Genomic DNA, 19132 nt, shown 5'->3' with positions numbered 1-19132 from the left:
TGAGATGCTCCTAGTAACAACTTGATTAACTAAGTTCAGTAGAGGTTCTAGACCAATAATATAAGTTATTTCTCAGAAGCACTCTTCGTAATGCTTATTTCACGGGGAAACTAATAGGCTCTTTTCCTGATGCCCCACCTACCCACCCACCCCCTTTAGGAAATCTCAGTTGTAGATGTGTGGTCTATGTAAGGTTTAGACAAGTTGTAAAATACACAACCACAGTTTGGATTTTCTGTGTTGGGAAATACCAGTGAATATGGAATTAGCAGAATGAGCAACTCTCCCTACCCTGCCCTCACATGCCCCCCTTCCCCATGCAAAACTTATAGAAAAAAAAAGATGCAAAGGAATAAAGAAAGGAAGTTTGCTATTATGGAAAATGATGGAAAACTGAGTATCTTACTTTCAGGGCCCTAAGATTCTGGTTGCAGATTCAATTCAAGAGGGGAAAGGGTAACAAGGAAATAGAGTGACAATCCATGGATTGGGTTAGAGTGGAGGAAGAGTCTATACCAGTCAAATGAATTTAGATCAGACTAGCCTTAGAGGTAGAGAGGGGCTGGCAGATCACAGGATCAAAGCTGGGAGGAAGTATGTCCTTAGGTGTTAATGTCTCAGGTCAAAGCACTGATGGCCTGACCCTAATTATGACTTTGCTTGAGTCCAGAGAGCATGGAGAGAGAGCAGGAAGAATTTTTGCACTGACGTGCATAGAGCTTACAATGTTTGTTATTCTGACATGACCTAGTAATTGCTATTTATCTTCAAAGTGTCTGTTGATCTCCTTCCTAGAAGATAAGGTAAAGAGGCTCAAAGAACACTTCTCCACTTTCCTGGTTTATCAGGGACAATGCAGTGTTCTTTAAAAAATGATAGGAGGGTTTCAATTTAAAAACAAAGAATGAGGATATGAAGAAGCAGAAGGAATACTGATATGTCATGAGGTTGGAAGGTAGAAGAATGACATAAAAGAGAAAGAAAAGAGGGCATGGTGGTACAGAGGAAAGAGGGCTGGGATTTGGAGACAGAAGATCTGGGTTCAAGTCTTGCCTCTGCATTTACTGCTGGTGTGATTTTGGTCAAGCCAACCTCTCTGGGCGTCTGTTTCCTCAACTTTAAAATGAGGGAGTTCAACTAGATGACCTCAAAAGATCTCTTAATTATTTGACTCTATTATCCCATGATCCTAAGGACCACTGAACATTTGGAGTTAAGAAATACCCGAGGGTCTTGCCAAAGGGTCACGAAGAGTCAGACACAACTGAATGACTGAACAAGAACTTCCCAGAGAGGAGGAAGTAGAGGTCTCTGAGGAAAAAGCAGCTGTTCTTCCCACATTATGGTGTAGGGGATAGAAGATGACCTTGGAGTCCAGAAAGACCTGGGTTCGTGTTCTGGCTCTGGCACATTGTACTGGACAGAGTGCTGGCCTTGGAGTCAGAAAGAGTTGATTTCAGATTCTGCCTCTGCTACTTACTGGCTATGTGATCTTGGACAATTCATTACACCTCTCTGAGCTTCAGTTTTCTTATTTGTGAAGGGAGCAGGTTGGACTAGGTCTCTTCCTTCTTTAAACGTATAATCCTATTAATGATGATGGGGATCTTCAGGTGTCTGCAGAATTGCATAAGAGAACATCCTGTACAGGGTACAGGAAGAAGAGAATAATACTGGTGATTGGTTAATCTGATTTTGTCAGTCAGGTAACAGTGGTCTTGAGACCATCAAACCTGAAGACTGTTTGCCAGCATTGATACTTCATATGAGCGCACATAATGTTACCAGATGGAATATGAAAAGCAGTGCTAGGGATTTTGAAGTCTAGATCAAGAAAGTAAAGGAAACAGGCAGTATTTTCCTGACACTGAAACAAGATGAGGACGTCAGACAAGAAAGATGGATTTGAGAACTGAGTTACATATTAAGAAGATGGTATCTGAGACCCGGATTTTGTATTTCTTAACCCTGGTTGGGGATTTAAGAATGAGTGTGTCCTCGACAGGAATGGAATGTACCTAACGAGGACTGGTAAAACTGTGTTTCCCTGGAGGCTTGCAAATCTAATCTGAAGGACTTTAAACTAAAAAAAGGGGGTAGGGTATTAAACTAAGCATCTCTCTGCCAAACTTGATACTGTAGAGGAATAGCTATAATGTAACAACATTAGGAGAAACACTCAGAAATTTAAAGGATGCTATGTCTAAGAAAATTCCTGGTGCCTATAAATAAATGGACAAAGGATGGGTAACCAGCGTGGTGAATGGGAGATTTTAACGTGAGAAGACAAATTTGACCTAATGTAGACATATCCTTGAGATATGGTGGGATAGAGCCTGTAACTGAAATATAGTTTTGGAAGGGTATGTCTTATTCAAAAGGAACAGAATAGGCAGAGGGCTTTAATACACTAGGGCATTATATGAAGATGGAACCTTCATACTCATATGAAGAAATCTGGCAATCAGAAGCATAGTAGAGGACATTAGGATGAAGACTGATAAAAGCAGCAACACCAGCAATATTGTAATCAGACCAACCACCTAGACTATGAGAGGAAACAGATAAAGAATTCAGGAAATAGATCACATACTGGGCATGGAGCCATGATAAAGTAGTGATAGGGCCTTCCGTTATCTGGATATCTGTTGGAACTCTCCTCCCAAGTGAATTTTGTTATTTTTTCCAGTTGTTTAAAATATCCCTTTTATTGTTTTATTAGTATAGCATTAAAGCTGTAAATTAGCTTTGGTAATATTGTCATCTTAAGGATATTGGCATGGCTCAGCAATGAGCCCTGAATATTCCTCCACCTGTTTAAATTGTCCTTTATTTCTTTAAAAGGCACTTTGTAATTGAATCTATATAAGTATGGAGTGTGCTATGATAGATTGACTCCAAAATATCATGCATTTTATAGTTTCCCTTTCTGTTGTCATTTCTCAGATGTTATATAGAAATGCCGGGTTTGTGCTGTGGGTTTATTTTGCAGCCTGCAGCTTTGCTGAAGATATTGTTTCAGTTTCTTTACTAATTCCCTAGAATTTTCTAAGTAAACTGTCATGTCGTCAGCAAATAGGGATCATTTTATTTCTTCTTTTTCTCTCTTTACAAGTTTAATTTCTAGAATTCTTTCTTCTTTTTTTGTCTTGCTGTCATTTCTAGGACTATATCAAATAGTAGTGGAGAAAGTGGGTATCCTCACGTTATTGTATACATTTGTTCAGAAAACTTCTAGTATATTCCCATGGGTTCCCTCTTACTGTCGATTTTCGACAAAGGTTAAGTGCCAACTTATTGAATGTGCTGAAGATGTGATTCTTGTACAGCTCTGGGTTGACCTTCTGAAGTCCTTTCCAACCCTTCGATTCTGTTAACAGGAAATTGCTCAAAGAAGGGTAATGAGGGTTTTTAGAAACTGGGGATGAGAGAGGGAAAGGAAGAGCTATTGCTCATGAGTTTTTTGTTTGTTTTAAAGAACCCATGGTACTTCTTTCCTTCCTGTTGTAGATGCATTTGCAATGGGACTGAAGTTCAGTTTTGCCCTTGTCCAAGATATGAATACCATGTGTATTCAGAAACCCCCATTCCTTGGCACATGTGTGGAATGGGTACTAAGTTGGTCACATTTTTGGTTCCCGAATGCCTGGGAGGCGTCTCTCTTTTGGGGGTAGAAATTGAGAAACTCTCCCTAATGGTCTTTGTACCACTAAGAGGCAAACTGATCCAGTTCATTACTTATTTTAGCTTCAGGCAGTAGCATTACAGATTGGTTAATTGTAACAGACAACCCATTAATACATGTGGCATTAGTGGAGGAGAAAGCAGCAATAAAGAGCCGCTACTTGGTCACTTTCATTGTCCTTTGAAGATAAGCTGTGAGGTTAACTCAAGTACCTCTTCTTTCTGTTGTTAAAAATGGTTGAAATGAATTAGTCACTGCTTTTCAAATGGCAGGGAAAAAAGCATTTTGGAATAAACAATCTACCAGAGTATTTATCCTGCTTGTGCAGTGTTGAAAGGAAAAGAAAAAAACAACCACCACCAGCGTTCTCATCCTGAGGTGATGCAATTGACCTACCATCAATAAGGACATTCACTTGATGTTGATTTTCCATCAGTGATAGTGGGTTTACCCTGATCTCTCCACTGTCTCATGCAGTCTTCATTAGAACCATTCAGAAGACTTGTGTGTTACAGCAAAACTGGGGGCTGGGAGGATGGACAGAGTGGCTGTTAACTTTCCCGCAAAGGAATAGGTGGCATCTGTAACCATGACCTAATATGAAATGGGCTGTAACCAATCAACTGCGGGTCATGTTTGCACACCAAAAAGGTCTTTCTAAAACTTCACGCAAAACTACAACTGCAAGTTAGGAGCAATTGCAGATCATTTTGCTTAATATGCATAGGAAAAACAAAAACCAAAAAAAAAAAAAAAGAAAATATTTGAAATTTGATTTTTGAACTAAAAAAGTCATCTGTTACTAGGATGTTTTGTGAATCTGAGTTCAAATGCAACCACTGTTGCTTACTAGTTGTGTGACCTTGGGCAAGTCACCCTGGACCTGTTTCCTGATCTATAAAATTAGATTAATTAAATTAATTTCTTATTAATTAGTTAATTTAATTAAATTTTTAAAATCTATACAACTAGATGCCCTCTGAAACCCCTTTCAGCTCCAGATCCATCCATGATCATATGAGTTCCTAAATAACAGTGGTTCTTTATGTATAATGGTCTCCAGAGCCCTGGGTGTCAATGGAATTACTTGGGGAAAAAAATGGTGGTCATAATGATCATTGTGTCTGTTCCATCACATTCTGTCTGAACTTTAAGCATGTTAAGAACAATGTCAGAGAGTTGAAAGGGACCTTAGTGTCAACTAGCCCAGTTGTCTGTACCTACTACATTCTCCCTGATGTGGCGTTTGTCCTCTGCTGAACCAGCGATGGGGAGCTTAGGAACAGCTCGAATTCTTAGAAAGTTCTTTTGTATTTAAGATAAAATTGACTCCGCTGTATCTCCCATTTGGCTCTGCCCTCTTAAGCAGGACAGAATAAAGTTACTCACGCTTTGAAAGGACCTACCTTCAGATATTTGAAGACATCTGTTGCATTCCCTTTTTCATTTTTCCTCCGGGTCAGACAAGGCTGTTCCTTAAGTTTGTTTTTCCTCGTGTAGAGGAGGATTCCCTAGCCTTGACAACAGCTGTGGCCGATGTGGTTTCTGGTGTCCGTTGCTATTTCTCTCTCATGCGACAATCTTAATCTCTTGGCACTTAAGATATATTGAATGACTCCCTTCCCTCTGTCTCAGCCATAAACCAGGATTTGGGTCAGTAAGCACAAATGGATGAAAAGGAGTTGAGAAAAGAAAAAGGAAGAAATGAATATCCTGGATTTAACCGTAAGGAATGGTTTTTACTCGAATTGTCTGGTTTAGCAGAATTCTATAGTCCATGTATAAACAGCATGTAGATGATTTTGTGGTCCTCTTAACTTTTTTATACAGCTAGACATGTGGCCTTTGGATAAATACTAATGGAAACCATTGCTTCAAGATGGAAGTTAGACTATTCCACTAAGTCCCTATGGCTGTTTTCATTTATTTCCCAAACTGTACTCTCATTAGGATAAGCCACAGTCTGGATCAGGGAGGTTTCTAATCCTGGCAAAGATAGGTAATAGGTTAGATTTTTATTGAGGGATGCCTAATTAAGACAGATGCCTAATTGCAAGACAGACTGACAACTACATTGATAAGAATAGTAACAATGAATGTGAACCACATCCATTCCTGGTATCATAGCTTTGAATGTCAGCTTGTTGAACAGCCAGTGCTGCTAAGATGTGGGTCTTTATTTCCAGTACTTTTGGGATTAATTCCAGAGCAATGCTCTTAAGTCTCATGCTCCTTAGATCAGTCTTGGCATGGTGTAGGGAACAGTTCACTAGACTGGAGTTGGAAATCTTGACTGTGTCACTAACTAGACTCCTTAACATTAGACAACTGGTCCAAGCATACACACACACACACACACACACACACACACACACACACACCACACACACACACACACACACACACACACACACACACACACCCCCTACAAATATATAGAGATCTTGGTGTGAGAAAACTTCCAGTGTGTAAAAAACCCACCGTGAATTCAGATTGGGAACTTACCTGTAGTTTATAGTTTTATATGAGGGTAGGGGATAGGGGGTACAGAGAAGTGAAGTCATTTTTCTCATGGTGTCAAATTCAGTTTGTGTTAGAGGTGAGACTCTGAATACAAGTCTTCCTCACTCTAAAATGAGCCTTAGCCACAGTGATATAATACAGTGTCACACACACACACACACACACACGCATATATAAAATATGTAGTAAAGTGCTTTGCTTAGCCTCTAATTCCCCTTCATATTTAATATTAACTAATTTAATTGAATATTAATATTCAATAGTAAGGAAAGATAAATCATGTATTATTTTTCAAACAGTTTCTTATCCACAAGTTATTCCTTGCCTTACCAGAGTAATTTTAATTATTTACTTTCAAGCGCTCAGGTGCCCTTACCTAGACTCTGTATTTGCTCTTGATCCTTTCTCCTAATTTTTTGAAAAGGAAATTGACATAAGTCTGTCACCTGGTCACATTGCAGGAATGTGTCAGGGAGATGATGAGTTCAGTAGAATAATGTGTGTATCCATTATTGAGCTCTGTACTACATGGCTTTCTTTTTGCATCCTAAAATAGGCTTTACATGTTTCTTTTATATGTATTTCGCTTTCCAGATATGTTCGTTAGTGATGGCTTGTCTGACTGGTTAACTCTGCAAAGGAATGTAACCATTTTCCCCCATATTGCCAAGTCATAGCTGTCCAAAGCCTTCTGGCCTGACCCAACTCTTCCATTCTTGTGTTCACACACAATTTTTGCAACAATTTTTCGCTTAAGTCATTTGAAGTGTGGCTTGTTGTTTTTTGGGGTAGATTTGTATTATTCATAGACTCACGCTTCTCTTGAGAGGCTAAATTCCTCCTCTTGAATTTAAAGACCCTTAAACGGTCAGATTCCATTTATCAAAAAGTACTTTCTACTTTCTCTGCAGTTTGTATCCTGAGCTCTACATGTGCCACACTGCCTCCCACACACACAAACATCATGTGGCTTTTTAACTCCAGGCGCAAGGCACCATGGCGAAATGAAATGAACTTTGGGTTTGGAGCTGTGAGATATGGATGGGAATTGTACTTACGATTTCATTGGTAGGGGAAATCCCTGATCAAGGAATTCCCCTTACCGATACAAATTGGCCCTTTCCCTGCACTATATGTATATGTGTGTGTGTGTGTGTGTGTATCTATCTATCTATATATATATAGTCTTTAGAGAGTTGCCTAGGATACTGAGAGGTTAAATGACTTGGTCACATAGCTAGTTGAGGGGAGGGGGAATCTTCTTAATTAATTATAATAATAAGAATGACAGTCTGCTAAGCACTTTACAATTATTATCTTATTTGATCTTCTCAACAACTCCAGCAAGTTAGTGTCATTATTATCCCCATTTTATGGGTGAGGAAACTGAGGCCAGCAGCGATTGAGTGACTTGCCTAGGCTCACACCACTAGTAAATGTCTGAGGTTGGATTTGAACTCTGGTCTTCCTGACTCTTGGCCAGGTGCTTCATCCACTTGCCCACTGAACTGCACTGATTGCATGATGCAACCTTTTTGGGCTGCAGTGTCACAAACAAAAAGAGGGAATTGAATAAGAAGATTGTCAAGTTTGCTTCAGTCTCTCTAGTCGGCACAGGCTGTGTCCTCCATGCCTGGAATGCATTCCTGCCTCCCCTCCCCTGCTTGGAACCCCTGGGTTCTGGCAAAGCTCCACTCAAACATCTGCTAATGAGCGAGGTGGTGCTGTGGACAGAGGGAGACCTGAGTTCAAATCCAGCCTCAGACACTCGCTGCTATCTGTGTGAATCTGGGCAAGTCACTTGATTTCTTTTCGCCTCAGTTTCCTTTTCTTTAAAACAAGGGATAATAAGGGGCAGCTAGGTGCCACAGTGGATAGAGCACCGGCCCTGAAGTCAGGAGGACCTGAGTTCAAATCCGGCCTCAGACCAAACACTTGACACTTACCAGCTGTGTGACCCTGGGTAAGTCACTTAACCCCAATTGCCTAAAAGTTTAAAAAAAAAAGGGATAATAGGACCTACCTTATATAGTTGATATAGAGATAAAATGAGAGAATGTATGTAAAGTGCTTTGCACACTTCTTGAAGTTCTGTGTAAATGCTAGTTGTTGTTATTGTTGTAGGATTTGAACCCTGGCCTTCTGCTTCCAAATCCAGTGGTCTTCCCAATATTCTTTTGTAATAAGTATCTCATGTATACTCCCCAAATGATTGATTTATGTTTCTGATGTCATAGATGCATTCCTGGTATAACAGCAATCAAGAGACAAGGGGCCTTTTGTAGGGTTTTTGTTGGTTTGTTTGAATTTTTTTTTTTTAGTTTTGAACTCAGGTCCTCCTGACTTTAGGGCTGCTGCTCTATCCACTTGTTTGTTTGTTTTTAATGCCAAGACCTGTACTTGGTATTTTATTTTCACATAATGACAAACACTGGACTCCGAGTCAGAAAGACCTGGATTTGAGCCAGCTGGATGGCACAGTCTGGCACAGATGATTCCAGTCAGGAAGACCCAAGTTCAAATGTGGCCTTAGATGCTTACTAGTTGTATGACCGTGGGCAAGTCAGCCTCTATCTGACTCCTGCCTCACTTTCCTCATCTGTAAGATAAGGATAATAATAGCACCTTCCTAACAGGATTATTGTTAGGATAAAACGGTACTAGTATTTGTAAAGCACTTTGCAAACCTGAAAGTGCCATAGAAATGTTGTCGTTGTTGTTATTTCTAGGCTCTGCTCCTTACCCTCTGAATGACCAGGGCCACATGACTTAACTTTTCTGAGTCTCGCTTTTCCCTATCTAGTAGATGGGGATAATACCTTGAATACCTGCTTGCTGGGGTTATTTTGAGGAAAGTCATTTGTATTAAATCTGTGTCAATCTGAGTTGTTACTCATACTCCTTTCTGCTCACAAATGCAGAGCATCGTCCTGAACAGCCACAAGCTTTTTTTTACTTGTCCCGACAGTCACGGCATACTTCTGGTTTTAGGAAGTGACCTATGACATGGTAGAAAAGGAGGAGCAATCTCAGCTCCTGTATATAGAATGCTCTAAAGCTTGCAAAGTCCTTTGTATACGTTGCTGTACCTACTCTGTGGGGTAAATGGTATTATTGATCCTTATTTTACATATGGGGAAACTGAGGCTCAGAGATGTCACATCATTTGCCCTAGGTCCCATAGCCAGTAAGTGGCTGAGGCAGGATTAGAACCCATATCTTTCTGACTCTAGGTCCAATACTCTGGCTACTACCGTACCACTCTGTTGAAACACAAGGGACCCTTGTGTTTCAGGCACTGTACCATGTTCTCTTTACTTTCAAAGAAGCTCTGTTTATTAGAATATTTAAATATCATGCATCTTTGGCTCAAGACATCTCCAGGTATTGGATGAGGGATGTTGGGCACCCCTCTCCCCAGAGGACGGAATCAGCTGCCTTGGAAAAACTCCCGACCTGTGGAAGAAGCACAGAGATTGGAAATGTAGTTTCTACCCATCCGAATTTTCATAAGCTACTCTCTTCATTTTTTTCCCTTAGTGCTAGTATATATGTCCTGAAAGCTTGTTTTTAAAAAAGGAAAAAACAACCATTTTGAATATGAAAATATAATGATTCAGCAAAGGGTGCGTGCGTGCGTGTGTGCGTGTGTATGTGTGTGTGTGTGTTTCCCAGGGGACAGATTCCCAAACAATGAAAACCACTCAATCACCAGGCATCATTTATTAAGTGCCTGCTTTGTGCTAGGCACTGTGCTAGGCATACAAAAATAAAGGCAAAATGTGATCCCTTATCTCAAGGAGTTAACATTCTATTGGGAAAGGTGACATGTACACATATAGATATTTGCAAAATTGATGCAGGGTATTAGGAGGTGCCAGCAACTGGGAAGGGGTATCAGGAAAGGCTTCGTGCAGAAGGTAGCATCTGAACTGAATCTTGCAGGAGACTAGAGAGCCTGAGGCACACAGGGAGGGAATCATTCCAGGCATTGAGACAGTCTCTGTGCAAAGGCACAAAGATAAGAAATTGAGTGTCCTGTTTGGGGAACAATAAGGCCAATTTAATTGGCCTGTAAGGAGTGTGAAGATGGAAAGATAGGTCGAGGTCAGGTTGTGAAAGGCTTTAAATGCAAACCAAAGGAGTTTGTATTTTATTGTAGAGAGCAAGCAAGCCAGAGTCAACAGTTAGGGTCCCCTGTCCTTCTGGTCAGGTGATGATTTTTATGGTTTTTTTAAAATGATTTTTATGTTAAAAAACGAAGAAACCAAACAGTGCCAGCTACATCTTTTTTTGATTTTCATGGTAATATTAACATTTGGATGCCTTGGTTAAACCTCTGTTTAGCAGCTGTTTCCTTCCTTCCCTCCTTCCTCCCTTCCCTCTTTCCCTCCTTTCCTCCTTCCTTCCTTCCTTCCTCCCTTCCCTCCTTCCCTCCCTTCCTTTCCTACTTCCCTCCTTCCTTCCTTGTTTTCTTTCTAGAATTGTAGAAGGTTATAGGTAGAGAGTTCATTTAGTTCCACCCCTCATTTTACAAAAGAGAAAATTGAAATTTGCAAAGGTTTAAAATGACTCGTACAAGGTCACATCTAGAGATGTTTGGAGCAGAGCTGCACCTGGAAGCTGCATCTCCTGATTCCGAGCCCAATATTCTTTTCTACACAGTTATTATTTATGTCATTTTTCTGAGAAGGATGTAAAAAGCCTTCAGTGGTATGTGTGCTTTAAGAAGAATCCTTTCATGGCAGAGTGGAAGGAAATCTAGATTTGGAGCTAGAGGATGTGGGTTGAAATCTGTTGCTATAACTTGTGTCACCTTGGGCAGGCTACTCCAACCTTTCTGTCCTCAAAGACCTCGTCTGTAAATGAAGGGTCGGACTAACTGATCTCAGAGGGTCCTTCGAGCCCTAAACTTGGGATTCTGTGGCCATGGAGGAACAAACTAGTATCACAAAGTTGTCAACTTCCCTAAAGTTTGACTCTTGGATGAACAACCTCTTGAATGGATCTTTAAAGATTAAAAAAAAAAACAGTATTCCTGGTGTGGGATTTGGTTTAAGGCCTCCTATCTGTATGTGTCCTTGGTGCTAGATGTACAGATGAGAAATGAGCATGTGTCACTTTTTTTTTCAGCATTTTATGCCAGTGTTTCATGCTCTGCAGGCATAAACTTCATACGATTATAGCAAGAATAGCTATATGTTTTTATTAAAGTGTTTGAGGGCTGACTTCAAGAAAAAAGACTTCTCATTAATTTGGATTATTTTGCAAAAGGAAGACGTTTGCATTAAAGTAGTCAGATTTCTGATTGTTCTAGCCTTTAATTTTATAAAACTAAGTGAATGATTTTTATTGGTTTACCATCCCTAAGATTCTATTTAGTCTGAAGTAAAGTGTATGTGTGTGTGTGCATGCGTATGTACACATTGTGTGTATACGTATGAATACCTATATATGCATATCTGTATATGTACATGTGTGTATACACACATAAATATAGGGAGCAGCTAGGTAGTTCAGTGGATGGAGCGCTGGGCTGGGACTCATCTTCTTGAGTTCAAATCCAATCTTATACACTTACAAGCTGTGTGACCCTAGGCAAGTCACTTAACCCTGTTTGTTCTTTATCTGTAAAATGAGCTGGAGAAGGAAATGGCAAACCACTCTGGTGTCTTTGCCAAGAAAACCCCAAATGGGGTCACAAAGAGCCAGACATCACTGAAACAACTGAACAGCGTGTGTAGGTGTATATACACAGACCTATCAGCAGAGGTATAGGTACAACCTTCCTTCCCCAAGATATACTGACTTAAGTGAACTATATGAGGGCAGGAAAGAACATCTTCCCTCCACTTAATCCCTGAGACTAGAGTTCTGAGTCCCGGCCTATTGCTTGCCCTGCCCTGCAATAACACCCACCTGGCCAGAGTAGAGGTGCTCTGTGCTGCAGGTGATTATAATAACCATTTAAGAGTTAATTATAGAGTGGTGCTGTCATTATTCCTTTGCAATTGACATTCCTTCATTCCCGGAAATGAACCTTCAAAGCTTTTTTAAAGCTTTACCATTGCAAAGACCCATAAGTAGTTCATTAGCAGTAATGGGGGAGCCTAAAGTACCCTGTTGTGATACAAGCTTTATTTTTTTTAAATTTTTTTTTGGGGGGGCCCTAGGCAATGGGGTTAAGTGACTTGCCCAGGGTCACACAGCTAGTAAGTGTTATGTGTCTGAGGCTGGATTTGAACTCAGGTCCTCCTGAATCCAGGGCCGGTGCTCTCTCCACTGCACCACCTAGTTGCCCCTTTCATTTTTTTTTTTTTACAGAGAATTTATGGTATAGTGAAAAGGGGACAGTCCTGGGGTATGAGTCTTCTTTCTGTAAATAGAGCTATTATTTTTAAAAAGATATTTTAGATGATTACAGATTGAGCCATCTTTTCTTTTTGATTCAGATGATTTCAGGAATGATAATCATAGCTGGCATTGACATAGCATTGTAAGGTTTACAAAGTGATTTACATCTGTCCCATTTGTTCCTCATGATGGCTCTTCAAGCTAGGGCCTACATTGACTCTCTTTTACAGTTGAGGAAACTGAGATCCAGAGGGGTTGTGACTTGCCCGTGATCACACACAATGCTGTGAAGTGTCAGCTGGAATAAAAAGCAAGGACTTTCCCGACTACCAGTCCAGTGCTTATTCCATTATGCCACATTTTAAAGTGATATTCAATTGACGGTTGGCTTTGTCTCAGCTTTTTCAAGTAGTTAATGGTCTGTAGACACACATTTAAATGTACTAAAGTAGCATCCTATTTAAGGAACACATGTGTATATTCATCATTTTGTAGAACCCAGAAGTCTTTTCTTAATAAGAGTCATCTATTCTAAGATTTTTCTGTTCCTTAATTTGGTTAGAGGCAGGGCACTAGAGTATACTAAGTCTTCCTAAAACAAGACGCATCTTCACCTACAGAGGAGTGGATCAACAAGCCTGCTTTACTTAAATAGAAACCAAAGATTCCAAAGCATTCGATTTTGTCAAAAACAGAATCAAATATGTGCCTTTCTTTGGCCCTCGATTGGTGGGGAAGGAAGATAAGCTGGGACCTGACTCAGTTTGGCTTCATTTAGCTATCCTTTCCACACTTTGCCCTACCTACATATGCATGCTCATTTTTTTCTCTCTCTCCCTATTCCTTTTTCCTCAAAGCCCTCTCTGTAAGGTTTGGTTAGTTCATTTCCGACTTTTGGGCCATACGGTACCTTGTGCGTGTTCTAAATATAATTTGTTCCCCTTAGTCCAAGTCTTGCCCGTTAATGAAACATTTCTCTTTCATTTAGCCATTTACTTTGATCTGTCTATGAATTTGAGAAAAAAATTTTGCAGCATCCAAATAATACAACATCCCAGATAATGGTGTCACAGCATTATTAAAAAGGACTACATGAGGTAATAACTCACTTTTATATGGCATTTTAGGGTATATAGAATACTTTCCTCCCAATAACTCCATAAGTTAGGGACCCTCATTTTTACATGAGGAAACAGATGCCCAACCAGGTTAAGTGCCTTGCCCCAAAGTCACACAGAAGAGACAATAATGATAATAATAATAATAGTTAACATTTCTATAGCTCTTACTGTGTGTCAGGCTCTGAATTAAGCACTTTAAAATGATCATTTTATCCTCACGATAACTCTGGAAGATTGGTGTTGTTATTATCCTCACAGATGGGGAAACTGAGGCAAACAGAGGCTAAATGACTCGCCTAAGGGCATAAGATAAGTAATTCTCTCTAGAACTTGGGAAATGCAAGTCTGTAAGAACTTTTCAAGAACCCAGTGCCTGGTCCCATGGATGCCTATAGCTAGTCAGGAATTCTTCCGATTCAAAAAGTGTATATTGATGATCATAGGGAGAAGGAGGAAGATGGTGAATAACCCCTGTACTTTGCCCAAAGTAGAAATATTACCTATTCTGACTGTCAGTAATTAGCCTGGGTGGTCGAGATGGTTTCTCAGCAGAGTGAAAATGGCATTGAACCCTAGTATAACGTGCCCTTTCTGGATCTGATCTTAGGCTCATACATCTCTAGTTAGAAGGGACCTCGAAGGCCGTCTGAATCCAGCTCCCTTATCTTACTCCCTTACACCACCGAGATCTTAAATAACCTTCTGAAGATTCCATAGGTAGTCAAGCATCAGAGTTGAGATTTGGATCCAAGTCCTCTGATGTCAGAGATAGGACTTGGGAGGAGGAAGGAGGAGTTATTTCCATCTCGAGACTATTTAGATACACATGGCTTTTTGTAGTGGTAAGATAAATCCGTTATGTTTCCATAACACCATCCTTTCTCCTCTTGTAGCATATGTACATTATAGTGGGGTTTTTTGGGGGAGGGGGAGTTTATGAGATTAATTAGTTAATTTAATGTGTTTTTACTAATTGTTTCACTTTTGCAAAAACCCTAAAAGCTATTTTTATATCTAGAGCTAGTAGTAGAAATGATATCTAGGGGCAGCTAGGTGGCATAGTGGATAGAACACCGGCCCTGGAGTCAGGAGAACCTGAGTTCAAATTCTGCCACAGACATATAATACTTCCTACCTGTGTGACTCTGGGCAAGTCACTTGACCCCAATTGCTTCACTTAAAAAAAAAAAAGGACATCTAGAGAATGAGATGGAGGATAACTAATCTCTGAAGAACAGGGAATTTGTGAATCAGAAAGAATACCAAAATGGACTAGGTATGAAAGACATTTATGAACATAGATTCATAAATGTGGATCTGGAAGAGACCTTAGAGGTCCTCTAGTCCAAAGATTTGCCGTTTTGCCAATGAGGAAACTGAAACCCCACAAATGTAAATGATTTGTCCAAGGTCACCCAGCTAGTTAGTAGCAGACATGAGATGTGAAACCAATTTCTCTGTCACCTGTGCAAAACTTCTAAACAAATCTTATGTAATTTTTCCCCCTCTCAACTCAAATCATCCACATTTCTGAAGTTGTATTATAATAATAATATCATTCATTTATATAGTCCTTTGCAGTTTACTGAACATTTAAATCCATTTTTTCCAGTGGTGTGAGGGATGTATCTATCCCCTTTGTTAAGTTTTCAATGTAAGCATTGACGTCTGGGAAACTGGCCAGTACTACAGATCAGAGCTTGAATTGTTGATTGTCTAGACTTAAGAAAGTGATGGAGAAATGTAAATAATGCAGATTAAATTTAAAAGGGTGTCATGAGTACAGTACATTTTTCTAGAGAAATGATTGTTCAGTATTTCCCAGCACACCCTTGTTACCTCCTTTGGAGCCTCACAGTGGCCTTGTGAAATAGGTACTATTCAGTGCAGTCATTTTTCAGTCGTGTCTGACTCTTCCTGACCCCATTTGGGAGTTTCTTAACAAAGATATTTGCCATGTCCTTCTCCAGCTAATCTTCCAGATGAGGAACTGAGGCAAACAGGGTTAAGTGACTTGCCCAGGGTCACATAGCTAGTATGTTTCTGAGATTACATTTGAACTCAGGAAGATAAGTCTTCCTGACCCTAGGTCCAGGGCTCTTTCACTGCACCCCCTAGCTGAATTAGGCCAGGTTAAAGATGAGTGAATGAGACTCTGACGGGTTGTATGTCTTGACCATGGTATTGATGTAGGCAGTGAGTGTTGGAAATGGGAGTCAACCCTTGGCTTGCCTGACTTTTAAATCCAGTGATCTTTGTGTTATCTGGGTATATGCAGAAAGGTGGTTATTTCACCTCTGGGTGACCTTTCCTTGGGTGTCTCGTATATCTTAGAAATCCAGTACCCAGGCTTCAAGGGATCTACATAGCGATAGGGTGTTGTTTGTAAAAGTGAACAGTTTGTAATGCTCCAGCAGCTTCTCAAGTTGGACATTCAGCCTCTGACTAGCAGAAACACTTGGGAACACAGTCAAAAAAACAAACCAGCCTGATCTTAAGCAAGTGGCTCATTACCCTCTTCGGACTTCCGTTTCCTCAGCTGTAAAATAAGGTAGTTGGAGTAGATGATCTCCGGGGCCTCCAACTTCCCATTATTCTGTATTTCCTTCAGGAGCCCTTTCTGTTTCTTCAGGTTTAAAATCTAGAATTACTGTAAGAATGACAGTTTTCCCCTCCTCTCTCACATTTTCAGGCATGACTGAGGGATACTCTCCAGTATGCATGTGGTATGTGTGAACTGGCTTGGATTTTTTTCCCCCTGAAAGCAGATAGATTATTTCTGTTAAAATATCAATAAAAATACAATTTCATGCTTTATATAATCCCCAAAATATAATTTTCTGTTACTCTTGGGTTTTTGTTTGTTTGCCTTTATTTTTATAATGATATCTTACAGATTTTTCTTTCTAATTTTTGGTGCCTAGCACTGTGGTTCTGCTTATGGTAGCTTGGATAGTAAATCAAAGTTATGTTCAAAATTCTCTGCATCATGTTGGGAACTTCCTAAGGTGGGGGAAAGGGAAATTTCTGGGTGGGAGTGAGGTGCTTGGTGCATAGATCCTAGGCACAGATTGCATTGACACAATAGTGGGTTATTCACCTTTATTTGTACCATTTTTACTTTAAAAAGAAAAAGAATCCTTTCTACCCTCACCAGCTTTGTTTATATTCAAGGCATGGTGCTAAACACTGGGGCATTTTTTAAAAAGGCATTTATTCTTTTTCATTTGGCAAATACTGGTTGTTGGAGTTTAGCTGTGGAGCTAAGGCAAAGTTTTGGGTTTTTTTTTTACCCTTCCTTATTAGGTCAAATGAATGTCCAGTTAAATACTGCAGGCTTAATCCTGGAAATTCACTGTATTAAGGAAGAGAAAATACTGATTTTGGAGATATGGGAAAAACTAGAAAGAGATCATTATTAATATTGTAAAAATTTACCTATCATAAAGGAGAGCTAAATGTTATTGAGATTTTTTTAATGGCAATTTAAGCAGTTTGGCAGAAAAGTTAGAATTTTCCAGATTATTTACCATATGCCACTGTAAGCATAAGCTGTTTTGCATGGTTTTGTTAATTGTGAGTATAGCACTCCACCTTAGGAAATTGTTAGTTTTAATGTATTTATTTTATAGTAAATTGGAAGAGATTTTGAGAAACTACTCCTTAAGCCCTATTACTGAAAACTTCCCCTTCATTCCTTTCTTACTTTACCCAAGGAAACCACAAGGGTATCTATTTTTCCACTTCAAAAGGAAAAAAGCTTCCCGATGTTACCCTACAAACTCATAAACTCTAGGGAATCTAAAAATTAGCCACCTTGTTGGTTGGAATATAGGCCACACTACTTTAAATCAGATCTCTTTGAAAGGAAAATGCATATATGGGTATAGCCAAATAATTTGTGCAGGCCATATTCAAGTGTTATTCAAGCCAGATTAGGGGAAAGAGCATCATCCGTAGTTGGACAGATCCAGCATGGGGAAGCTTAATAGGAAGCAGCAGATCATCCTAGGGAGTCCTGGGCTGACCCCATCCATGAAATGCCTCCCACTCTCCCTCTTCCCTTCATTGTTTTTACTCCTCCATTCGAAGGTTCACATTGTCCTTCTTTTTCCCTCTCCCTTCTTTTCTTGCTCTTATTTTTAACAGCAGGAGAGAATTTCATACACCCCTCCAGAGAGCCCGGTGCCAAATTATACTTCTTCCTCAACTCCTCTTCATGTCCCAGTGCCTCAAGCCATCAGGATGGAGGAGGACTCTATCAGACTGCCAGCACACCTGCGTGAGTGTTACCAAGGCCAGGCTTGCCAGCTCCTGGAGGGAGGGAAGGGGCGGGGGAGAGCTGGAGGGACAGGAAGGTGTAACTGGTGGCGATTTAAGCCAGGGCAAGGGGAACCTGGAGTTTGTTTCCTAAGTCTTTAGTTGCTCTGAAAAATCTTTCCTAGATCTTCCTAAATGACTTGGAAATGCTGAGGGCACATGTCCCTCTTCCCCAGTGATGATTTTTTTAGTGACTCTGACAAAAAGAAAAAAAAAACAGCGGAATTTGAAAATGTACAATACATTTTAGAGTTAATTAGCGTTCCTGGGTAAATGATCCCAAGAATTTGAATCTTGTTGGATTATACCTTGACTTTCTTTTCTTTTCTTTTTTTTTTTTGCCTAGGCAGTGGGGTTAAGTGACTTGCCCAGCATCACACGGGTACTAAATGTCAAGTCTCTAAGGTCAGATTTGAACTCAGGTCTTCCTGACTCCAGGGCCAGTACTCTATCCACTGCACCACCTAGCAGCCCCACTTGACTTTATTTCTGAGACTGCCGTTTCCTTTCATCTCTCTTTCTTGAGTCTGTTTTTATCCTTTTTTTTTTTTTTAGAACATTTCATGTTCTTCCTTCTCCCATTTTAAAACTGGTCCTCCTTCTTGTATGCCTTTTCTTTCCTTCTTTCCTTTTGCTTCAATCTGTCTCCTTGGCTTTTTCTCACTATTCAGTTTGGTCAGCCCTTTAGTCCACTCAAGCCAATGAATCTTTCCGTACCCTCTTTTTTTTTTTTTTTGTAGCCTCAACTATAAATCTTACAGACACACTCAGTGACATGGGAGATTATTTGTGCTGACTCATGTGTGTCACCTGGTAGTCCCCACAGCAAATAACATACCTGTTACTTTAATCTCATCTGTTCTTCCTGAGCTGCCACTCAGCCCAGGTGATAAAATTCAATTAAGGGTATATAGAAATGATGAATCACTTGATTTCCTCCCTAATTACAGTTGTTGATAGAATGCCCGTAGCATTTCTGCCTCCTTAATGGCCTCAGGAGGCCAGTGCAATTCTGGAAGGCATAGGTCTAGGGTTGATAGGGCTCTGGGACTTGGGTTGATAGATTTCTGACTTGATTTCACTGGTTTCTGCCTCTTTCTACATATATATAATAATTTGGTGATCTTGT

The 19132-nt window shown here is 40.0% G+C and overlaps 1 protein-coding gene across 2 annotated transcripts in view; it reads left to right on the top strand.

The window, feature by feature from the left end:
* ETV6 (ETS variant transcription factor 6) overlaps positions 1–19132 on the top strand; it is a 343296-nt gene that overhangs the window by 121603 nt on the left and 202561 nt on the right. Inside the window, exon 2 of one of the 2 annotated variants that reach the window (XM_021001730.2) lies at positions 17836–17965. In XM_021001730.2, coding sequence (XP_020857389.1) covers positions 17836–17965 — 130 coding nt within the window. Of the gene's footprint in view, positions 1–17832; positions 17966–19132 lie in introns of both variants that reach the window. The other variant, XM_021001729.2, reaches the window with a different exon arrangement.

The sequence above is a fragment of the Phascolarctos cinereus genome, unplaced genomic scaffold (genome assembly GCF_003287225.1).
Source record: "Phascolarctos cinereus isolate Bilbo 61053 unplaced genomic scaffold, phaCin_HiC Scaffold_1;HRSCAF=81, whole genome shotgun sequence".
In the NCBI taxonomy this organism is placed as follows: Eukaryota; Metazoa; Chordata; class Mammalia; order Diprotodontia; family Phascolarctidae; genus Phascolarctos; species Phascolarctos cinereus.
This window is presented reverse-complemented; position numbering and strand designations above follow the sequence as displayed.